This window comes from Lithobates pipiens, unplaced genomic scaffold (assembly GCF_037356315.1).
Source record: "Lithobates pipiens isolate NorthernLeopardFrog02 unplaced genomic scaffold, aLitPip1_a1.2 Scaffold_23, whole genome shotgun sequence".
NCBI lineage: Eukaryota > Metazoa > Chordata > Amphibia > Anura > Ranidae > Lithobates > Lithobates pipiens.
The window spans coordinates 228,132,113-228,157,350 of NW_027507785.1; the positions used below are offsets into that span (position 1 = coordinate 228,132,113).

The following is a 25,238-nucleotide window of genomic DNA, read 5'->3' on the forward strand; positions in this document are numbered from 1 at the left end:
AGGAATACCAGCTGCTGTAAGCTTTTCACCACCTGGGTGAGGGAGGCATCTAAGGCGGCTGTGTTTTGGGAATACCTCAGGCCAGAAGATCTTGGGGCAGTCTCTTAGATGGTTTGTTCCATCTTTAGTCAGCAGAAACCTGGTAGGTTAAGTGCACCTCTTGGAACTGTCTGTGTCTGCCACAGATGTGTCAGTCTTATGCCTTGCATTTGCTCTTGGTGCAGAAGTTATGGGCTCATTATTGTGTCACAGTTGCAAAACCAAATAGGGACATGAGGTCTATCTTAAGATCTCAAGCTGCTGAACATCCTTCTGTTTTCAGATAGGCTAGATCTGTTCAGTGATAACCTCTCTGCAAGCGATAGATTTCGGGGACCATAATCATCTGTAAACCCACGAGTTCATGTGGCGGTTTGCTTCCAAGCTTATCAAGGATTTCTGTATTTGCAGTGGAAAGCCGTTTTTTTGCAAGTCTTCCCTTTGGGTTGTCCATAGCTCCAGAAGGTTCACAAAGCATCTATCCCCAGTGGGCTTGCTGAAGACATGTCAATACTCATTCGATCAAAGATTGTATGACTCAGAACAGTGGAAAACAAAGTCTTACTTTGGAAGTTTGCAGTCAGGGTGTCCAAGCCGAGGTGTCCTCCCACACACCAATAGACAAACGATCATCAAGAAAAAGAAGCAGCCGGCAATTCCATAACATCAAGCGTATTTATTGTAAAGCCTTCACATTACAGCAGCAGCAGACTAGTTTCGGGGATAAGCCTTGTTCATAGCACACCAAGGCTTATCGCTGAAAGTAGTCTGCTGCTGACTGACCTCAATACTCATTACCTCAATCTTTTGTTCTGGAAACAGTCTATCCCAGGGGTTCCTTTGATAAATTTCTACAGGAGGAAGCTGTGTTCAGGTTAAAGTATGTTCCCTACATACAGTCCTACTCCCGGTCTTAGAAGAGGATCATTCTCTCTGTCTGCAACTTGAAGATCCAGGCATTAGATTGTTGGAAGGCTCTGTTTCCAGGGTGTTGCAGGGCAAAAACCGATGGTTCCTTTTCAGGATTTTATGGAATAACCACTGATGCCACTCTCTCCAATTGATTTGAGGCTGGCTACAGTTCAGGGGGCTTGGTCTCCATATGAAAGAATATTGTTCATTAATATCTTGGAATTTTTGGCCAGTATGCCTTGTGCTGGATTATAGGACAAACCAGTTGTAGGTTTAATTTGGAAATGCCTCTACAGGCATATATATTAACCACCAGGGCGGCACCAGAGGTCATGCGACTCAGGGAGGTGTACCACATTCTATCTTGGACAGTACAAGTACCATCTCTATCGCCAATACATATTCCAGGTATAGCATAGTGCAGGGGAATCTACTAGATTCCAAGTTCTACAACAGGTTGGGCCAGGTGTGTCCGGGACGAGAGTTCCACTGCTAATAGGGGTAGATGTACTGGTAACATCTTAAGGTTCGGTTCTCCCTTATTTGAAGTTTTTTCCCCTGTTTCGACTTCTGCCACATCTTTTGCGAAGAATCCGGGAGGTGGTAACACTGATATTAGTGTTGGTCAAATTAGCAAAGGAGGGCTTGGTACACTGACATAGCGAGTATTATGAGGGTTGCTCCTTGGACACTCCTAGTCCAGTGGGACGTGATGGTCTTTAGTCCTGTATGGCAGCACTATTGAGCCCCTGGAAGCCAGCTTTGGGGAACTTCAATTACAGGATTTGAAACATTTTTTTGGCCTAGGGTGAAGCCAGGAAGCGGCATCCGCAGAAATATGTGAGTGGGAGGTTTTCATTTTCTTTCTCCAATCGGTAGGGGAAAGGAAATTGGCCTTAAGTACCATTTATGGTCAGAGTTCGTCCCTATCCATTCTTTTCCACTCCTTGTTTTATACCTCATACAGCATGTAACTTGGACAGTCCCGCCTGTCAGGTCATTCTTGTGTCCTTGGGACTTGAATTTGATCTTGACTGTCCTTGCAGAGGCCACTTTTTTAACCAATCGGGGGATTCTGTTTGTCCTTTTATCTCGGAAGGTGGCTTCTTTGGTTGCTATTACTTCACTCGGGGGGTGTCAGAGTTAGCGGCTCTTTCATGCAAGAAGCCGTTCTTGGTCTCGCATCATCCACTTTTATTGCCTAAAGGGGTTTCTAGTTTTCACTTGAATCAGGATATTGTCTTGTCTTTTATTGTTCTCCTTATTCGCAGTCAGCAGGAGAAAGGTCGCTACATACTCTAGAGGTTGTTAAGGTGCTCAGGATCTACTTGAGTTGTCAGTGCAAGTCGGAAATCCTGGTTTGTGCTGCCAGAAGAGCCCAGGAAGGGCAGGCGGCATCCAGGTCGAATATTTAGCAGTGGATCTGCCAGTTTATCAATGATACCTATGGTTTAATACGGACCACCGCATGCTGATATACGTCCTAACTTTGAAGAAGAATATCATTGTTATGGCAGCAGCTAGCTGCCATAAACCCAGTATCTTCTTCTTTGGCTGGCAGTCTGCTTTCAGATAAAAGTGGTCTCTGCAGCGGATTCATGCACGATTGCTTTTATTGGTGGCGGGAGAGGGCCACCCCTCCCACCACGCTTCGCCGCTCTCCGCCGCTTACCGGAGCCATCAGCAGAGGCGGAGGCGATTGGATCCTTTCAAATGCTGGGTATGGAGATGAGTGAGGGGAAGATGGGCCCCACCTGTCCCCATACCATTGCAGGGTGGAAGTGATGTCAAAACGTCACTTCCGCCCAAGGGTTTTTTTCTCAGCGAAAAGTAGCTCTTCCCTCTGCATACAACCCCCTCCCTCCACTGCCCTCATCTCCCCCCCTCCACTTCCCTCATCTTCCCCCCTCCTCAAAAGTTCCACCATCTGTCATATGTCTTAACTTTGTTGAAATATTAAGCTGAAACATCTATCTGGCTGTAGTACCTCCCAGCATACTATACTATACTACAGTCACTTGCAAGGGAGATCATGCAGTAGGAGCATCAACAACTGGTCACCAGGGAAAAAAATGGAGACTACAGAGGGTGCAGCCTACAACGCACCCTCTCCTGCCCATGACTGCACTGAACCTTGGGTACCTGTTCTGTATCTCCCTTGTCCCCTTCCGGTGTTCTGCCTAATACAGTCCGCCCATCAAATGCTGTCCGCTCCGTACTGCACATGCGCAGTATGGAGCAGCCGAAGCTTCGGAAAAACTCCGAAGTTGAACGGCGCCTGCGCCGTGAGTGGAGGAGGTAGCCCCACTATCCAAGCGGACATAGGGTTAAGAATTTTAGAGGGCCCCTCGCGGGCGAGCTTCGCTCGCCACGCTTCGGGCTCGGCCTCGCTCCGCTCGGCTCTTTTTTATTCTAACTCTATTTCCACTTGGATAGTGGGGATAGAACCTGGACTCACGGCGCAGGCGCCGTTCGTCCTCGGCAATTTTCGGAATCTGTGTTCCTGTGTACTGCGCATGCGCAGTACGCAGGGGACAGCATCTGATGGGGGACACTATTTTACAAGACACCGGCACTCAGTGGGATCTGCGCAGGAGATCTGAACTGTGGGAATTACTGGGAGATAAGTTATCACTTCTAAATGCAGAAGCTGGACTTCAGTGTTACCAAGTGATAGTGGTGAGCAGGGAGCAGAAGTTCCTGCTGAAAAAAAAGCCCTGCTTCTGCCCATAGCTCTTAAAGGGCAATTTAAAAAATAAATAAATTAAATTAATTTTTTTTATTATTACATTTTAGTGTAAATATGAGATCTAAGGTTTTTTTGACCCCCAGATCTCATATTTAAGAGGTCCTGTCGTGATTTTTTTTCTATTACAAGGGATGTTTACTTTCCTTGTAATAGGAATAAAAGTGACACATTTTTTTTTTTTAAAAGAACAGTGTAAAAATAAAAAATAAAAGGTAAAATAAATAAGAAAGAAAAATGTTTTAAAAGCACCCCGTGCCGCCGAGCTCGCTTGCAGAAGCGACCGCATACCTGGGTAGCGTCCGCATATGAAAACGGTCTTCAAACCACACACGTGAGGTATTGCCACGATTGGAAGAGTGAGTGAAAACATTCTAGCCCTAGACCTCCTCTGTAACTCAAAACATGCAACTTGTAGAATTTTTTAAACATCGCCCATGGAGATTTTTAAGGGTAAAAGTTTGTCGCCATTCCATGAGCGGAAACAATTTTAAAGCGTGACATGTTGGGTATCAATTTACTTGGAGTAACTTTATCTTTCACAATATTAAAAAAAATTGGGCTAACTTTACTGTTTCTTATTTTTTAATTAAAAAAAGAGTATTTTTTTTTTATAAAGTGCGTTTGTAAGATCGCTGCGCAAATACGGTGTGACAGAAAGTATTGCAACGACCGCCATTTCATTCCCTAGGGTGTTAGAAAAAAAAATTATAATGTTTGGGGGTTCTAAGTAGTTTTTTAGCAAAAAAAACTGTTTTTAACTTGTAAATAACAAATCTCAAAAAAAGGCTTGGTCCTTAAGTGGTTTAATGGTAAAAACCCATTTTTTCTGGGGAGAGATTCTCTACAGGTGTGGGGGAGTATCTTGGGCCATCCGTCATCGGGTGTCAGTGGCCCAGGTATGCAAGACGACTATTGGTCTTTGGTTTATACATCTACAGGATTCATACCAGGTTGATGTCATTGACGTAGAAGATACTGCCTTTGGCCTCTGCGTATTCTATGATAGAGTCTCCCTCCCTTCAAGATGTCCCAAGTAGTTATTATTATAATAACCGACCCTGTGATGTATGATAAAGAAAATAGGAGTTTTCCTACAGCTTACATGTAAAATCCTTTTCTTGGAGTATATCACAGGACACAGCGGTCCCTCCCCTATTTTGGGAATTTATTGCTTGCTACAAAGCTGATGTGCTTCCTGTGAAGGAGGGGTTATATAGGGGAGGACTTCCTGTTTGATTGATCTACCAGTGTCCATTCACCTATAGGTGGAGTATAACCCAAGCAGTTATTATTATAATAACCGGCTCTGTGTCCTGTGATGTACTTCAAGAAAAGGATTTTACAGGTAAGCTGTAGGAAAAATCCATTTTTTTTTCTGGGCCAGTTAATCCATTGGACCAGAATGGTGAACAGTAAATTAGTATTTTCAGAAGGGGTCACCTATGGAAGCTTGCATGTTTGTCCAATGTTATGCTTCCTTTTTGTACATAATTAACCACCACAGAAAACCATAAATAATTTGTTGCCAACATCCCTAAATTGTAGAAAAATGGAGCAACCCCCAAAAGTACCGATGGTACTTTAAAGGCAACGGAAGTAAAAGAAGATATTTTTATGATATAAAACATATCATTTTATTTATACATCGATAAAATCGGATGGTACAACATTATTATGAATAGTACAAAACATTAACAGTAAAACCGCTTACTTGTAAAGGTATATATACAATAAGTGACACTCTCCTCTCTAATAACCACTGTGTTTCAGGAAGAGTCCAATCCTTTCTTCGGGGGCATTTACGAGAGGGTCATAAATAAATCACTATAAAAACAACATATGTAGATCAACACAGATGTGTAAAAGCATCTCCCTGTGCTGCAACATGAGGCGCCTCAGATGTCCCAAAAGGGGCCCAACATGTTCCACACAAGGATCCCCCCCTGAAGACCATAAGAGCTTAGCCACATATATCCTGATGTATGTATGTAAGGATCCGGGAATCTTGAAACCTCATAAGTGTGCCCATACAGAGAGATCCACATGTTTCCTTGGGAATGTCCAATCACTTTGAGTAGACGGTACATAGGGCACAGTATGGAGAGGTATGATGTAGATCCTGGCATCCAGAAGACCTCCATGCAAAAAGAAACTTATAGCTCACCCTCTTCCTCCCCCAAGCCTCTAATACATTTCCAGGATACTTTTTTCACTTCTGCAATCCTTACCTAGGCAAGAATGATGTGCGATGGCCCATCCTCTGTGCAGTCTGCAACCTCCTGGGACGCGGCACACGTCCTAGAAGGCCGCAGGAATAATCTCACTGCACTTCTGTGCCTTGCACATGCTCATTTCAGTGCATGGAAAGCAGTACTGTACTCCATGGACTGGTAAGTAGTTTCCTAAAAGTCAGCCATTACAGTACTTGTAGGTGCTGACTTTTAATTTTATACAACCCGAGTGAAGTTCCTCTTTAATTCCAGACAGCAGCTAATGTTTAATACATACTCTTTGTATACAATGGTGCAAAAATTATTATTTTCCATGTTTAATAATGCTGGATTTGATCTATTTTAACATCTCTCTATCCACCTGACATCCTTTGCAACACTTTTCTATCAGAAATATCCCCCAGAGTTTATTGCACTAGGATTATGAGAACATTCAGTAAATGTTTAGCTCTGTTAATGCAATATACATAAGAAAGATGCCTCTGGCTTGTCACCAGATGACACAGTAGCTGACCTCCTACCTACACATTTGATTGGATTCATCATGTTACTCAAAATAAAGTGTGAACACAATGTGCAACCTGCTGGAAATAGGCTGTGAAAATGGGAGTGGGAGTACAACACATCATGCCAGAAATGATTTTATTTTTTTTGCAAATACTTAAAACAAGAGCTCACCAACTTGAAATGAGAAGAAAAATAAAATAAAAACAGCTGAATTGTGTTGTTTTTGGCCAGCTGCCCCAAATCAATTGAAGTAAATATGACAGATAGTCGTAATAACTATAATACAGTAGCTGTTCTTAAAGTCACCTTGCCTTATATTATGCAAATTTTTTAAATAAGTCATTCCTAAAGCCAGAAGTAGACTAGCTCTGGATCACAGAATGGGGAGTTTGCAGGGCACAGTACCAGGGAGGAGGTGAGTACTGCAGCCAAAGATACCAGTGCTGGGTAACTCATGTCTACATTTTTCTGTTAAACTTTAAAATCATTTTAGAATCTCACATTTTACAGGCTTGTTTTTCTGTGTTTCTGATAATAGAGCCTTTTGGTGTAGATATTTGTAAATTAGCCACTAGAGAGAGCTATCAGTGGTTCGGGTTATCATGTCTCTCTTCTAACAACTGTTGAGATAAGATATCAGCCACACAGGGAGTGCATTGTTTTTACTGTGTCAACCGACTCATACATTTGTGACAAGGAATAGTCAAGTACAGCCGTGGGGGAATACTGCGAATCAGGAAGCCGAGCCTGCACAGTTTAGCTAAAATTGTTTCTTTGTCTACATTTATTAATACAAATCATACGAAATACAATGTTTTTAAAGCATAAATGCATATTAATATGGCTATCTACACCAAACTGATCTAGTTTTTCTGGCCATGGCCATTTTGATTAAGGGCAAATTATTAATGTAGCATTTACTTTCTGGAATCTATCTGTCCTTAGCTCAGGCATGCAGGCAGGAGCGTGTGATTATCAGCACAGCTTCCATCAAATGTACCAATAAGCTGACAATCGGTGCCCAGTCAGTGCCCCATCATAACCACCTGCCAGTGCCCAGTAGAGAGCCAATTAGTGCCCACCACAGTGCAAATCAGTGCCCGCCATAGTGCCAATTAGTGTCCATCACAGTGCCCAGCATTAACATCTATCAGTGCTGCCAATCAGTGCCATCTATTAGTGTCCATCAATGCCACCTGTCAGTGCCCATCAGTGCTGTCTGTCAGTGCCCATCAGTGCTGTCTGCCAGTGCCCATCAGCCTGTCAGTGCCACCTATTGGTGCTCATCAGTGCTGCCTATCAGTGCCCATCAATTTTACATATCAGTGCCACCTTATCAGTGCCAACTCATCAGTGCCTGTCAGTGAAGGAGAAAACTAAATTTTATAACAGAAACTAAGAAAACCGTTTTTTTTTTCAAAAATTTCGGTCTTTTTAGTTTGTTTAGCAAAAAAAAAAAAAACGTAGAGGTTATCAAATGCTACCAAAAGAAAGCTCTATTTGTGGGAACAAAATGATAAAATGTATTTTGGGTACAGTGTAGCATGACCATGCAATTGTCATTCAAAGTGCGACATCGCTTAAATCTCAAAATAGTCCTGGGCAGGAAGGGGCGAAAGTGCCTGGTGCTGAAGTGGTTAATATACTTTCCTATATATTTAATAATGCTAAAAGCATACAAATTAAAAATAGTCAGTGTTGTTGATTGAGAGACATAAGTTCCACTTTAACATCATGCCAGTGACTGCAATACTTTCTGAGTTATTGGCATGGTCAGGTCAGTTATCCAGAAAGTAATGAAGCCAGACATAGCCAGGAAAAAAGCAACGCCTGTGTATATTTTTATGTATACAAATTTTCTTTATTTTTAAAAGAAAACTGCATCTTTAATCTGCATAAACTCTATATGCCCTATTCTATACTTGCTGACCAACACAGAAGAGCATAAGATGCAAATCCTCTATGTTATGAGTTATTTTTTGCGGACTTTGGAGTTTAGTTGTATGTGCTAGGCCATTCCATGTTTGTTAACATTAAACAAATATAAAAAGGTCTTTCCCACAGTGAACCCTCCATTTAAGAGTTTGGAACTATTGATACACTTGAAAAGGTGTCTCATATCCATAGTGCTCCATAGCAGGGCCTGTCTTGGTTATGTATTTTTTTATATTGTCTATGTATATGTCAACAGAGTAGATTTTATCAGTTATGATCTGAGTTTTTTTTTAAATATTAGCCTTAAATAAGGGGACTATAGTGCTGTAACATGTGAAGGTAAAGCCAAGAACTGGAGTGAACAAAGACAGAAGATATAATCTACTGGTGTCCTCTTAAGCAGAATTGTTGGTTTTAGTTGGAGTTGACCATTATGCCACTCAGCAACTACATACTTAGTACTTTATGTCCACTGATGTAAATATTTTGTCTATATTTTTATTCCTACAGTCTAACCGTGGAAGAGCATATCCTGTTTTACGCCCAGCTAAAAGGCAGATCTAGGAGACAAGCTGAGAGGGAACTGGAAACGATGCTGGAGGATATGGGAATTCCTCAAAAAAGACACGAGGAAGCCCAGAACCTATCAGGTAATTTCTTTTGATCTTTCTACTCTTTAAGAAATAATTTCTCATCTTTACCTGGCAAACAGGAAGAAGCAATACACAGCGGACAGACTTATATGCTGTATATTGCATTTAGTCAGTCGCATACCAGTAAAGCCGCGTACACACGGGCGGACTGTCTGGCCTACTTAGTCCGCCGAAACACATTTCAGCGGACAGTCCGCTCATGTGTGGGCTTCAGCGGACTTTTTCAGCGTGCAGTCTGGCGGACTAAGTATTTCGGAATTTCCGTAATACTGTCCGTCGGACTCGCATTTCGGCGGACAATCCGCCCGTGTGTATGCCAGTCCGCCGTACTTTTGAAATGAGCGGACTTTTCCCGCCCGGAGAAAAGTCCGCTCATTTCGAGCGGGTATCCAGGTAGGCGGGGCCCGCGAAAGAGACGTCGCTGGCCCCGCCGCCTGGTATGGACTTAAAGGGGAACCCCAACGCCGAAAAAAATCGGCGTGGGGGTCCCCCCCAAGTCCACAACAGACCCTTGTCCGAGCACGCTACCCAGCCAGCCAGGAAAGGGGGGCGACCGAGCGCCCCCCCCTCCTGAGCCGTACCAGGCCGCGTGCCCTCAACATGGGGGGGTGCCTTGGGGAAGGGGGGGCCGCGCGGCCCCCCCACCCCAAAGCACCTTGTCCCCATGTTGATAAGGACAAGGGCCTCTTCCCGACAACCCTGGCCGTTGGTTGTCGGGGTCTGCGGGCGGGGGGCTTATCGGAATCCGGGAGCCCCCTTTAATAAGGGGGCCCCCGGATACCAGCCCCCCACCCTATGTGAATGAGTATGGGGTACAATGTACCCCTACCCATTCACCTGTAAAATAAAAGTACAAAAAAAACACAACACACGAGATAAAATACTTTATTGCACAGCTCCGGGGGTCTTCCGTCTTCTGGGGTCTTCTCGCCGGACTCCTCCGCTATCTTCTTGTAGCTCTTTTGCTAGCGGAGGAGTCCGGCTTTCTTCCTCGCCGCCGGCCTCTTCTCCCGACTTCGGGGGTCTTGTCCCCCTCTTCGGTTCTTCTGCCGGGCCACCGCGCCTTCTTATAGCTCTTTTACAGGCGGTGGCCCGGTCTTCTGTCGCCGCCGTCGCCGCCGCCTTCCGTTCTTCTTCTTCTTCTTCTTCTTCTTCTTCTCCAGGAGATGTTGCCTCGACGATCTCTCCGGCCAGAATGCCAGGGACGCACTGCGCGGCCACTTATATAGGGACAAGGGGCGGTGTCACATGGCTTTATGTCACATGGGTTGGTGTCACATGGTGACCCCGCCCCCTTAAGATGTCATAGTCCCCATGTGACATCAACCCATGTGACCAACCCATGTGACATAAAGCCATGTGACACCGCCCCTTGTCCCTATATAAGTGGCCGTGCAGTGCGTCCCTGGCATTCCGGCCGGAGAGATCGTCGAGGCAACATCTCCTGGAGAAGAAGAAGAAGAAGAAGGGGACAAGACCCCCGAAGTCGGGAGAAGAGGCCGGCAGCGAGGAAGAAAGCCGGACTCCTCCGCTAGCAAAAGAGCTACAAGAAGATAGCGGAGGAGTCCGGCGAGAAGACCCCCGAAGACGGCAGACCCCCGGAGCTGTGCAATAAAGTATTTTATCTCGTGTGTTGTGTTTTTTTTTTGTACTTTTATTTTACAGGTGAATGGGTAGGGGTACATTGTACCCCATACTCATTCACATAGGGTGGGGGGCCGGTATCCGGGGGCCCGCTTATTAAAGGGGGCTCCCGGATTCCGATAAGCCCCCCGCCCGCAGACCCCGACAACCAACGGCCAGGGTTGTCGGGAAGAGGCCCTTGTCCTTATCAACATGGGGACAAGGTGCTTTGGGGTGGGGGGGCCGCGTGGCCCCCCCTTCCCCAAGGCACCCCCCATGTTGAGGGCACGCAGCCTGGTACGGCTCAGGAGGGGGGAGCTCGCTCGCCCCCCTTTCCTGGCCGGCCGGGTAGCGTGCTCGGACAAGGGTCTGTTGTGGACTTGGGGGGGACCCCCGCGCCGATTTTTTTCGGCGTTGGGGTCCTCCTTTAAGTCCATTCCAGGCGGCGGGGCCAGCGACATCTCCTTCGCGGGCCCCGCCTACCTGGAGATGCGCTCGAAATGAGCGGACTTTCCTCTGCGTGTGTGGGCGAGTCCGTTCATTTCAAAAGTAGGGCGGATAGTATGGCGGACTTAGTACGCCGTATTAGTCCGCTCAAAAAGTGCTGTGTGTGGTCAAGTCCGTTCATTCGAAAGTATGACGGACTGTCCGTCAGATTGTCTGACGGACTAAGTTGGCCAGACAGTCCGCCCCGTGTGTACGCGGCTTAAGGGTGCAGGGGGTGCGGTTCGCACCAGGTGCAGACTCGACTGGGGGTGCCACCCAACGTTTCTTTGAGTTGTATGGCACTGCATCCCTTTGCTATCCAGTGCAGTACCATGAAAATCAAATGAAGAAATGTTAACCAGCACCCTTGGATGAGTCTGTAGATGCCACTTTATAACAGCGGCAGGGCAGCTCAGAAGAACAGAAAATCTCCTCCCTTCTCCCCTCATATGACAGAGCCGAGAGCAGGACTTCCACTCACTGTGAGCTCCCACCCCTCTGGAGAGTAAAGATGAGATCTGTAAAGAAGGTCTGCACGTAAGGTGGGGGGGGGGGATGTGTTATTATGCATATGTCTGTACTGAGGACCTGTACTTGGGAATAGAAGGTGTTTGTACTGGGGAGGAGTGCTGGGGGGGGGGGGGTTATTGAATGTTGGGGGGTTGGTCTGTACTGAGGGAATTGTGCTCAGGGTTATGGGGGATGTCTGCACTGAGGATTCTTTATTTGAGGAAGGCATGGAGGGTGTCTATACTGGAAAGGAAGGGCTGAGCAGGGGATCTAGGAATATTGGGGGCTGAGTCTGTAATGAGGGTTTGTACTGGGGGGCACTGAAGTGTCTGTGTTGAGAGGGGCTGTCTGTACTGAGGGATCTGCGTTGGGGGGTGTCAGACTGTGCTGAGGGGGCCTGACTGTACTGAAGGGTCTGTGCTGGGGGGGGTTTGTACTGAGGGGTTTGTGCTGGGTGCAGTCTGTACTAAGGGTTTGTGCAATAGGGTCTGCACTGAGAAGTTTGTGCTGAAGGGTTAAATTGGGAGGGGTGATTTTGCATGTTAGGGGATCTGTCCATGGGGTGGGAAAGGCTTGGGGAAAGATGAATTGTACTGGGAAAAGGGGGTCATTTTGGTTGCACTCTGTAAATTCGCCTGTGCGTTCTGCACCCTGACCCCTATACTATAGACACTTAGGGGAATTTTTCTAAACTGGAGCAGACAGAATCTGGAGCAGCTACTGATCCTTGTTCAGATCGCTCTTCAGGGAACATTTGACAGGCGGTGAGGAGACATTGTATTGCCTCCTCGCCAACTGCTTAAACTCCTTGAATCCTGCATGCAGTTGCCAGGCACTTTGCAGAGCAGATCGATTCACTGAAAGCGACAGGGACTATAATTCTCACTACAGCTGTGAAGCAAAGCATCATAGACGTGGTATGTGTACACCCCCGGTCACTACCTCTGCAGCTTTAAAGGGGGTAGCTGTTAGGGGCAGTAAAAGTGTGGTTCAACTGCAGAGTTTTACTGCCCATCAACTTCACATGTGAACAAGTCCTTACACTGTTGCTTATGGTACAGGACTGTGGCATATGTGTACTGAGAAAATGGGGAGTAGGCTCAGGTTTTATTTAAATATGGCTCTTTAATCCCCTTATACTTTTAGCACAAATTGGCCACACCTACAAGTCAATGCGGCATGTGTAGCGTGCTAATTTTATTTGTCTTATTATTTTTTTGGGGGATGTAAAAAAAAATCGGCCCTGGGTGCCAGATATGCTAGGTAAGCCGCTACTTCTAGTCCAATGCTGGATGTAATGTTAGAATATTTTGTAAACCATTAATGTTTTTGTATGGTAGCCATATATTTTTGTTGTTGGATTGCACTTTGTGTTTCCCATTTCATTCATATTTTAGCACTCAGTACTTTTTTTTTTTTTTTTTTTACTTGCAGGAGGAATGCAAAGAAAACTATCTGTTGCAATGGCATTTGTTGGTGAATCTAAAGTTGTGGTATTGGATGAACCAACTTCAGGTGTAGATCCATATTCCAGAAGATCTATTTGGGACCTGCTTTTGAAATATCGATCAGGTAGGCTCTAATTTAAAACATACAGTATTTCAACCAGTAATTCTAAAAACTTTAGTTAAAAAATGGTAAAATTACTGCGCCAGTCATTTGGTGGTAAAATGTCAAATGGTAAATGGTCAAATGGTAAAATGACTGCGCCAAAAATGGTAAAATGACTGCGCCAACTTTAATCATGAGCAGCCAACACAACAATAAAACGAATTGTAAAATGATATATAGAATAAATGTGTAGCACTAAAAGCATGTCTTCTTCGCAGTCACCTGATACTAGTAATAATTAGGAGACAACGCGATCTGTGAATTCAGTGATGTATCACTGGTGTGCAATGATAAAATGATGTATAATTAAAAACAGTGTACATATAGATGCAGGTGATGAAACCGTATATGATACAAATATCACAAATTATCATGTCAAAGGTATGTACACACTAGAAAGTGCAAAATAAAAAAAACTGAGGATGAATAAATGATCATATACTAACACATAATCAGTGTCCTCACTGTGTGCAAAATGTGATACAGTGTAATGACGTGAACAAGTGATGTACAAATGAATGTATGTTAAATATAAACCATGCATATAAAATACGGTGTTCATAATACAAACACGATAATGTGTACGAAAGAAAAACAATAAAAGTAAAAATCAACAGTGCCAATAGACCAAAAACAAATAAAACTACGTAAGTCCATGTGATTATGAAGCCACAACAGACATTCAGAGTAGCCTTAAGGGTGATGTTTGTGCTTCATGCAGATGTCCAATGATCTTAGAAAAAAATCGCACATGATCAGCTGTTGTGACAACACCCGGGATTGGGCCTCCACCTTCTGGGAATGGGGGGATTCGGTACTCTTACTCTGAGTAGTGGATCTACATTCCAGTGGTGGTGAATCAAGCAGACATAGACGTGGATGCAGTAGGCATGAATAGAACTCCGAAGACAAGGTACTCCAATTCCTTCTTTGGTGACCACTAGGAATCCAGGATATGACTCACCAGTCATGATCCTGCAGCCCCTGGACACTATTTTAGTAAATATAAACTGCTAAATATCTTTTTTTTTCATCGGCAGTCTTGTGACTTCTATCAGTGTCTGGTTAAAGCTTGTAGGAGGAGTTTTCCTCCTGCTCTGACTGTCCTATCAGGCTGCAGGACCCCTGACCCTTTGCCCAGACAGTGCTGATTGGGCCTGTGCTGATCACATGCACCCTCCCAAGAAAAGAAAAAACTTTATAGCAATACACACAAAACTGAGCATGTGCAGCTTGTCCCCTAGCCTCTGCTCTATCAGAAGATGGTTTGGGGACTGTGGAAGAAGGGGAGGAACAGAGAAGACATGATCAAACAGTCTTTTTACACAATGCAGAGGATTAACAGGTTTTTACTATTGTGGGTTTAGTAACACTTTAACCACTTCAGCCCCGGAAGGATTTACCCCCTTCCTGACCAAAACCCTTTTTTGCAATACAGCACTGTGTCGCTTTAACTGACAATTGACATCCTTTTTTTCCCACAAATAGAGCTTTCTTTTGGTGCTATTTGATCACCTCTTTGTTTTTTTTCCTCTATAAACAAGAAAAGATTGACAATTTGGCAAAAAAAAACAATATTTTTTACTTTTTGCTATAATAAATATCCCCAAAAAATATATATAAAAAAAATGTCTTTCTCAGTTTAGGCCGATATGTATTCTTCTGCATATTTTTGGTTAAAAAAATGCAATAAGCGTATATTGATTGGTTTGCGCAAAAGTTATACTGTATACAAAATAGGGGATAGATTTATAGCATTTTTATTATTATTATTAGTAATGGCGGTGATCTGCAATTTTTTTCATGACTACGACATTATGGCGGACACAGGAGACACTTTTGACACTATTTTGGGACCATTGTCATTTATACACCAAAAATGCACTGATTACTGTGTAAATGACACTGACAGGGAAGGGGTTAAACACTAGGGGGCGATCAAGGGGTTAAGTGTGTCCTAGGGAGTGATTCTAACTGTAGGGGGGATTGTCTCACTAGAACATGACAGAGATCACTGCTCCCAATGACAGGGAGCAGTAGATCTCTGTCATGTTGCTAGGCAGAACAGGGAAATGCCTTGTGACACAATCGTGGGCCCCCGGCAGACATGAAGCCCGCGGGCACGTTCACGGAGTACGCGGTGGGCGCGCGCGTGCCCACTATGCTGCGATTTAAAGGGGACGTACCTGTACGCCCATTTGCCCAGCCGTGCCATTGTGCAGAAGTACATCATCATGCGCTGGTCAGCAAGGGGTTAAATAGATTTTAAGGAAAGATTTCACTTTTCTATTAACCTTAAAGCATAACTCCAGCCCTAAATCAATTAAAATGTACACTGCCTTACGTCTGTTAAATTTAAAAAGGCAGCTTTTGCATCAATACTTGCCTCTACTTCGGTGCTGTTTTCTTTGGGCTCATAACTACTGGTCCCAGGCGCCCCACCTCTTCCAGGTTGAACGTTGCCCAGCATTATTTAACCCAAGTCTTGTGAATTTAAGCTGTCAATGACACACCTCCTGAGACTGCATCATTATGCAGCCTGGTCTCACAGTATTACTGCACTGAGCAGAACTCATACCTCATTACGCTTTGAGTTTTTGTTAAATATATTGTTTAAAAAAAACTCGATTCATTTTTTTTTATAAATTTTTTTCATTTAATATATTTATTAGGGTAACCTCCATAGTTCTGTGTGCATCCTGTGCACGTTATAGCCATTTACAAACATTTTGCAGCTGTTTAAAACATGCCAAAATGCTTGGAGTTGGATTGTTATTAGACAATTGAGTAGTTGTTTTCAATTAGGACTGTTTACACTAGACCAGTGATGGCGAACCTTGGCACCCCAGATGTTTTGGAACTACATTTCCCATGATGCTCATGCACTCAGCAGGGTAGTGGAGCATCATGGGAAATGTAGTTCCAAAACATCTGGGGTGCCAAGGTTCGCCATCACGGCACTAGGGCATCTATTGCATAGGTGTGTTTTGGAAATCTTTCACCTGGCATTGCAATCTATGGATGTACTCACAATGGATTTTAAATCTATAAAAGGTTATAAACACTCAAGAAGTTTTGAATTCCAAGAAACTCCAGAATATGCTTCAAAATACTAGCTTGTAAAATGAAAATGCAATTCTATAAAATGTACCTAAAATGCTTTTATGTGCCCCTCCCTCCATAAAAAAAATCTAGTAAATACTCAGGATTTTCAAGCACTTCTCAATGAGCCTTAGAGAGCTCTTCATGTAAAGACGAGAAAATATGGTAATGTTGTTTTTATAATTCATCTCTTTCCTTTTCTGCCAAGATGATCAATCTAATATAAACCAGATAAGCAAAACTGCAGAAAGGTTTTATTGTTTTATGGCGGTCTTAAATTGAGATTGTATTCTAAAAAAAAAAATTGGATGCAGCTACTTTTATTGTATGCTATTACATTCAAACCTATATACTGTAACTTGAGCAACACTTTTTATTTATGAATATTTGCATATGGCAGAGCAGTGTGTAAGTGGCAAGTTTTCAATTGCAGGAAAACATAATTATTATTTTTTAATTGGGTATATATAAACCCACTAATGGCGCATACACACGATCAGTCTATCCGCCAGACAATTCAATTGTGTATGGGCTCCAGCGGACTATTTCTTCCCAAAAGTCCAGTGGACTTAGAAAGAAGACTTGACTCAAAATTGTCTGCCGGACTTGGCTTTTGCTCGTCTGTGTGCTAGTCCGCCGGACTTTCCAAATGAACGCACTTGCCCACACACGGTCTAAAGTCCGTTCATTTTCAAAGTGACTTCAGGTACAACGGGACTAGAGAATGAAGTCAATCTCGCTGCCTCTATCAGCGAGATGGACACCTTGCGAGCCCCGTCGCCTGGTATGGGCTGTAAGGGTAACCCCTACGCCGAAAAACAGTGTGGGGGTCCCCCAAAGTCCATACCAGACCCTTATCCGAGCACACAGCCTGGCTGATCAGGAAAGGGGGCGGGGATGCGCAAGCGCCCCCCTCCTGAACCGTACCAGGCCGCCCCTCCTGAACCGTACCACCCTCAACATTGGGAGGTGGGTGTTTTTGGGAAAGCGGGCGCCCTGCAGCCCATCACTCCAAAGCACCTTGTCCCCATGTTGATGAGGACAAGGGCCTCTTCCCGACAACCCTGGCCGTTGGTTGTCGGGTCTGCGGGTGGGGGGCTTATCGGAATCCAGGAGTTCCCTTTAATAAGGGAGCCCCAGATCCCGGCCCCCCACCCTATGTGAATGAGTATGGGGTACATCGTACCCCTACCCATTCACCTGAGGGAAAAAGTGTCAATTAAAAAAACACACTAGACAGGTTTTTAAAGTAGTTTATTAGGCAGCTCCGGGGGTCTTCTCCGCGCTTTCTGGTTCTTCTCGCTGGGCTCCTCCGCTATCTTCTGCTCTTTTGCCGCTCTTTTGCTAGCAGAGGAGCCCAGCTTTATCCTTCGTTGTTGTCATCCGGGGTTCTTCTTCCATCTTCGGGGGTTTTCTTCAAACTTTTCTGCGCTTTTCGATTCTTCTCACTGGTCTCCTGCACTATCTTCTGCTCTTTTACCGCTCTTTTGCTAGCGGAAGAGCCCGGCTTTCTCCGCCGTCCTTGTGGTCGTCTGGGGGTCTTCTTCCGACTTTGGAGGTCTTCTTCCGTCTTCGGGGGTTTTCTTCAGACTTCTCTGCGCTTTCCGATTCTTCTTGCTGGGCTCCTCCGCTATCTTCTGCCCTTTTACCGCTCTTTTGCTAGCGGAGGAGCCTGGCTTTCTCCATCGTCGCCGTGGTCGTCTGGGGGTCTTCTTCCAACTTCGGAGGTCTTCTTCCAACTTCGGGGGTCTTCTGACTTCTCCGCGCTTTCTTGTTCTTCTCGCCAGGCTCCTCTGATATCTTCTGCTCTTTTGCCACTCTTTTGCTAGCGGAGGAGCCCAGCTTTCTCCTTCATCATCGTCACCGCCGCCTTCTTCTTCTTCTTCTTCCTTCTTCTGTTCTTCCGATGTTGACACGACGCTCTCTCCCGCTGTAATGCCGTGGACATGGTGCGCAGTGACTTATATAGACATAAGGGGCGGGGTCACCGGGTGATGTCACATGGTGACCCAGCCCCTTATCATGTCACAGTCCCAGCATCCCCTGGGACTGTGACGTCATACGGGGCAGGGTCACCGGGTGACATCACTCGGTGACCCTGCCCCTGATGCCTATATAAGTCGTCGCGCACCGTGTCCACGACATTACAGCGGGAGAGAACGTTGTGTCAACATTGGAAGAACAGAAGACGGAAGAAGAAGACAGCAGCGAAGGAGAAAGCTGGGCTCTACATTTTATGTTTTAAATAATTTTTTTTAACTATATCATAACAGTTGGAGGAGGTCTTCCCCAATATACACAATCTGTGCAACTAAAAAGTTTGCAATTATATAAATGTATAAGACTAATGCCATTTGTTTTAAAGGATTTAGGATAATAAATCATAGTCCTTTATTGTATATTGTTTCTTGAATTTTTTTTTGCAAGAGTGTGCAATGTGCTGATACAGCTCGGATGGGCCACTCTCCTGTCATTTTTCATTCCACAAGGGGAGAGAAGGTAATAGGGGTGCATACAAGAGAGAAGAATGGAGAGGTAAAAAATAAAAGGGGTGTAATGGGGGATATGGGAGGAGTAGTGTTTGCATTTAGAAAATAAGGCTTGCCACTTTATGCGTATTGACTTCTGTTTTAAACCAGGCAAAACCATTATTCTCTCTACTCATCACATGGACGAGGCAGACCTCCTAGGTGATAGAATTGCAATTATATCTCAAGGAAAGCTCTATTGCAGTGGATCACCATTGTTCTTGAAGAACTGTTTTGGAACGGGCTTCTACCTTACCCTGGTCCGACGGATGAGAAATGTTAAAGAATCAGGAAAGAAAGACTCTGTAAGTCTGTGATCCCCACACTCTTTTTATTTTAAAATGTTGCCAAATGAATTGTGTATACACTTACCAGAAGTGTAAATCAATTGAGCCTATCTCAATTTCCACCACTAGAGTCTGCTTTATCTCCTGGTAGGTTCTTTGAACCCCCTTGGATGGATCAGTGTATTAGAATGATAGGATCATGCAAAAATACAAGGGAGAGATCTCCATAGTGTAATACTGTTTATTAAACCAACGATTCCCTCCATGTACAAAATATGCTTACAAGATCAAGTAAAAACAGTCAGCATGTCATCAGTTAGGCATCTGCTCACCGCCAGGGTCCTGCTCCATACAAAGTCCCTCCGCCATTAGTCCCGGGAAGACGCCGACACTGAGAGTATGCCTAGTCGCGTGATCACACGCTGACGCGTTTCAAGATAACGTCTTCAGAGGGCGCCCTCTGAAGACGTTATCACGCCTTATCTTGACACTGAAGTTAGTTCTTAATGACATTGGCTGTATGTGTAGGGTCATTGTCCTGATGCAGAATACCTTTGGGGACAATTACATACATCCCTGATGGTATGGCATGATTGATAAGTATCTGCCTGTATTTCTCAGCATTGAGGACAACAATTTGCATAAATGCAGCCCAAAACTTACATGAAACCATACCTCCACCATACCTCCCTGTCACCTGCAAATACTCATTATTGTACTACTCTTCAGCCCTTCGTAAGCAAACTGCCTTTTACAGCCAAATATTTCACATTTTGACTCATCAGTCCAGAGCACCTGCTGCCATTTTCTGCTCCCCAGTCCATATGTTTTCATGGATCGTTGAGTAGCTTAGCCTTGTTTCCATGTCCTATGCACAAAAAGCTTTTGCACAATACTGTATATTGTGAGGCACTCCCTGCCAGGATTGTGGACAGTGTATATGTGTCACCTAGGTATTTTACATATGCATGGGGAGGGGCTCCAGAGTCTATGGCTGTTGTGGAGAAAATAAACATTTTGTTTAATCATAATCTGAATAAGTTCAGTTCTGGGTCCTGAAGCCCCGAGCTTTGTAGAGCTTTGGATGGGATAACGCCTCCATTCATAGGTCCACATCTCACCTAGTAGCCAAACCTTTTAAAATAGCCTTAGCTGCCCACAGGCATATGTGAGCTGATTGGTGTTCAGAGCTCTCACTCTTTCTGCTATGGGAACCTGTTGCTATGCGAAAAGGCAGAATGTTTTCCTATCAGTACTGTTAGTTTCTAGGTATTTACCTTAAATTTGTAATACATTTCACCCCCATTCTGTAAAATTTCCTACAAATACCCACATGCTTGTGAATATAATTATGCATACCTATATACAGTATCTCACAAAAGTGAGTACACCCCTCACATTTTTGTAAATATTTTATTATATCTTTTCATGTGACAACACTGAAGAAATTACACTTTGCTACAATGTAAAGTAGTGAGTGTACAGCTTGTATAACAGTGTACATTTGCTGACCCCTCAAAATAACTCAAACATACAGCCATTATTGTCTAAACTGCTGGCAAAAAAAGTGAGTACCCTAAGTGAAAATTTCCAAATTGGACCCAATTAGCCATTTTCCATCTCCGGTGTCGTGTGACTCGTTAGTGTTACAAGGTCTCAGGTGTGAATGGGGAGCAGGTGTGTTAAATTTAATGTTCTCAATCTCACTCTCTCTTACTGGTCACTTGGCACCTCATGGCAAAGGACTCTCTGAGGATCTGTAAAAAAAGAACTGTCGCTCTACATAAAGATGGCCTAGGCTATAAGAAGATTGCCAAGACCCTGAAACTGGGCTACAGCACGGTGGCCAAGACCATACAGCATTTTAACAGGACAGGGTCCACTCAGAACAGGCCTCGCCATGGTTGACCAAAGAAGTTGAGTGCACATGCTCAGTGTCATATCCAGAGGATGTCTTTGGGCAATAGACATATGAGTGCTGCCAGCATTGCTGCAGAGGATGAAGGGGTGGGGAGTCAGCCTGTCAGTGCTCAGACCATACACCACACACTGCATCAAACTGGTCTGCAAGGTTGTCATCCCAGAAGGAAGCCTCTGCTAAAGATGATGCACAAGAAAGCCTGCAAACAGTTATCTGAAAACAAGCAGATTAAGGACATGTATTACTGGAACCATATCCTGTGGTCTGATGAGACCAAGATAAACTTATTTGGTTCAGATGGTGTCAAGTGTGTGTGGCTTCAACCAGGTAAGGAGTACAAAGTGCGTCTTGCCTACAGTCAAGCATGATGGTGGGAGTGTCATAATCTGGGGCTGCATGAGTGCTGTCAGCACTGGGGAGCTATAGCTAATTGAGGGAACCATGAATGCAATCATGTACTGTGACGTACTGAAACAGAGCATGATCCCTTCCCTTCGGAGACTGGGCCGCAGGGCAGTATTCCAACATGATAACAACCCCAAACACACCTCCAAGATAACCATCTGCCTTGCTAAAGAAGTTGAGGATAAAGGTGATGGACTGGCTAAGCATGTCTCCAGACCTAAACCCTATTGAGCATCTGTGTGGCATCCTCGACTGGAAGGTGGAGGAGTGCAAGGTCTCTAACATCCACCAGCTCAGAGGAGTGGAAGATGACTCCAGTGGCAACCTGTGAAGCTCTGGTGAACTCCATGCCCAAGATGGTTAAGGCAGTGCTGGAAAATAATGGTGACCACACAAAATATTGACACTTTGGGCCCAATTTGGATCTTTTCACTTAGGGGTGTGTTCATTTTTGTTCCCAGCGATTTAGACATTAATGACTGTGTGTTGAGTTATTTTGAGGGGACAGCAAATTTGCACTGTTACACAAGCTGTACACTCACTACTTTACATTGTAGCAAAGTGTAATTTCTTCAGTGTTGTCACATGACAAGGTATAATAAAATATTCACAAAAATGTGAGGGGTGTACTCACTTTTGTGAGATACTGTATGCTATTGTTTAGTTATTTTTTTTCTTTGTTTACAAAAATGTTTATGTAGGTTAAACTTCTTTATTTGTTATTATTATAGACTTCGTGCCGCTCAGATTGTTCGTGCCCTTGTCCTAGCTGTGCACCCAAAGCCAAAGATAATCCACTGGAACAAGAGTTAGATGGTAAGATGCCCAATTGATTGAAATAGATCATGCCTTATCAAGGTAAAATAGCTACTAGTTTTGCAAACTAAACTAGTTGATGTAAAGGGAGGATAGGTCAATATACGATTTTGAGAAAATGATTGAGCTGACGATATTTAAATGAAATGTAGAGTGTTTTGTTTATCTTTTTAAATATTATATCAATTGAAAATATGTGGGTATTTTAAGCAAGCGAAATATTTACTATGAATGGAAATAATGGGAACAAGTGCGATTATCCTGCCAACACCCACTACCGGGATCCCTTCAGCTCAGTAATCATGTGTATACAACTGTCTGCATAATTTTGTACTCCTATGTCTTTTTAATGTATATGTAATAAAATAACATGAATTTTTAGTATATTTTGTGTATACCATTGTTATACTTTGCACCGCTAAAAAATTCCCCTCCTTTATCCCTTTACTTTTTATAACTAATTTACTATGAATATTTTATATTTACCTTGTTTGCAGCCAGCAGGAGGTGCAGCTTATTTACCAATTACTTTTGAGAAATCCGTGTGATTTGATCCTATCAGATTCACAACTTACATCCAGCTTAATGATCAGAGAAAGGACACACCTCCCCCCCTTTGCTAGTTTATACAGACCCCATAAAGTTTTGTTTAGACAGAGATAGTCAAAACGTGAGCAGGCAATGTTGGACTTTTTTACTTGAAAGCCTGATATACTCTGCAAATATATTGTGGTACAAAATATCTATATCTAAAACAAAGTACCTTTTAGATTTTTGGGATTTTAGCGATTAGACCCTTCCACTCCACTGCATGCCTTGCAGACACACTTTGGCGTTATACCACATTAAATGAGCAGTGGGCTTGTGCAATTGGTTTCGTAACAAATCGAAATTCAGCTGAATTTTGCATCTTTCGGACATTCAGATGCATCTGAATGTCGGAATAAAAAAAATAACCAATTTCAACTAATACTAAATAAATTATAACGGATATAACGAATTAATTCAACATGAGTCGGTAATTCGTTAAAGATCTAATGAAACAAAAGGTCAACTCAAAGTAAATCCTGATTAATTTTATGCTGGAGGTTGTATTACTGGCAAAGTGCATTCCTGAGAACTGAGTGAGTAGGGTGTTGTATTGTATTTGAGCAGAGGAGAAGAGATATTGTCATTGTGTGTGTTAAAAGATTCAATAAACAAACGACTTTCCAAACTACGAATCATTATCACGAATATATATACATACATAAATATCGAATTTCAACGAATACGAACTAAAGTATAGTGCATATAACGAATGAATTTGACATGATTCAAGATTCAGTATAACGAACATCGACACTCTACAGAAATAACGAATTATCTGAAAACGTCTAATGAGCAGTGATTCATGTATTGGATATGCATGAGGGTTACAGGAAAAATACTACATACTGTATGAAGTTGTCATGCCCACTGATCCACATCTTCTGGTCTATGAAGCAGTAATGGATACACATATGCCCATATGCCTCCCATTTACAGTATTCATTCGGTGTTTCCCACCATTGCTTCCTGGCCACGAAATGCATGCTTTACCTCTTTCTACTTGCCACCAGGAATGTGATTCCAAGACATTGGAAATCAACTTCTACTCCCACAATGGCTAAGTGGTACACTAAGCTGACATGCCTCCAGCACCTAGAAGAACCAGTAGTCTGCCACCTTGTATGTGTCCACTTACTGTATGGATCATTTTGTCAGGGTTCCCAGGATTCAGAACCATTATCCCTTAAATGCTCATTGTAAACCGACTTGTTGGGGGGCTTGTCTCCTCATCCTGACACCCTTCCCCCTTCCCCCTTCTTCACCCCTAAACAAACTACAATTTGAATCACCTATACCCCCTTCTTAGTATTTGTCCATTGTTTCCCTTGTATGTTTTCCTCCTTTTTTTTATTTTTTTATGCCAGGACCATGAAACTATACTGAGATCCTCAGGCAAAAATGGTTCCAAACACTAATTGCAATCTCAAACACACCCTCCATAAGGCCTCCAGCTTACACTAATAAATCTCCTGTCACAGAACATATAGTACCCCTTATATCAATGTTTCTCAACTCCAGTCCTCCCGTACCCCCAACAGGTCATGTTTTCAGTCTTTCCATTATTTTGCACAGGTGATTTGATCAGTTTCACTACCTTAGTAATTATCACAGCTGTTTCAACTGAAGGAAATCCTGAAAACATGACCTGTTGGGGGTACTTGAGGACTGAATTGAAACATATTGCCTTACATGACCTAGAAATTGCACTGGTTACATCCAGTTAGATGATTTTCTTGTGCTCTTTATTCTTCTTTTAAAGAGGTCTTGCTACACCATTTGCTTTGCCAGCTTTTTGTTGCTCTTTCCTTACTTTTTTGAGATGTGTTCCTGCCATTAATTTCAGATTGACCCTATTTTTTCATAAATGATAAATATTCTTAGTTTAAACATTTAATGTAGTTTCTATTTTGAATAAAATTTGGGTTTATGATATTTGCAGATTATTGCATTCTGTTTTTATGTCGATTTTACATAGTGTTCCAACTTTTTTGGAATTGGGGTTTTAGGTTTAATGATCCTTTAAAACTAAAATGTTTAATACATATGTGTATATTTACATTTTTTTTAACAGGTGATGTAGCTGCATTGACTGAGCTTATCCATCACCATGTTCCTGAAGCCAAACTTATAGAAAGTATTGGACAAGAACTGATTTTTCTGCTCCCTAGTAAAGATTTCAAGTACAGAGCCTATGCCAGTCTATTCCGAGAGCTGGAGGAGACTATTGGGGATTTGGGTCTCAGCAGCTTTGGCATTTCTGATACTCCACTGGAAGAGGTAATGATAGCAAGTAAATTATTGCCATATCATTTAATTTTTGATTTTAATCTTC

The 25,238-nt window shown here is 43.4% G+C and overlaps 1 protein-coding gene across 2 annotated transcripts in view; it reads left to right on the top strand.

The window, feature by feature from the left end:
* The window catches only part of ABCA4 (ATP binding cassette subfamily A member 4), a 442,076-nt gene that overhangs the window by 289,139 nt on the left and 127,699 nt on the right, over positions 1 to 25,238 (top strand). For both annotated transcript variants that reach the window (XM_077452886.1, XM_077452887.1), the window contains exons 24-28: positions 8,884 to 9,023; positions 13,080 to 13,217; positions 18,998 to 19,191; positions 22,231 to 22,315; positions 24,978 to 25,183. In XM_077452886.1, the coding sequence (XP_077309012.1) occupies positions 8,884 to 9,023; positions 13,080 to 13,217; positions 18,998 to 19,191; positions 22,231 to 22,315; positions 24,978 to 25,183 (763 nt within the window). The remainder of the gene's footprint in view (positions 1 to 8,883; positions 9,024 to 13,079; positions 13,218 to 18,997; positions 19,192 to 22,230; positions 22,316 to 24,977; positions 25,184 to 25,238) is intronic.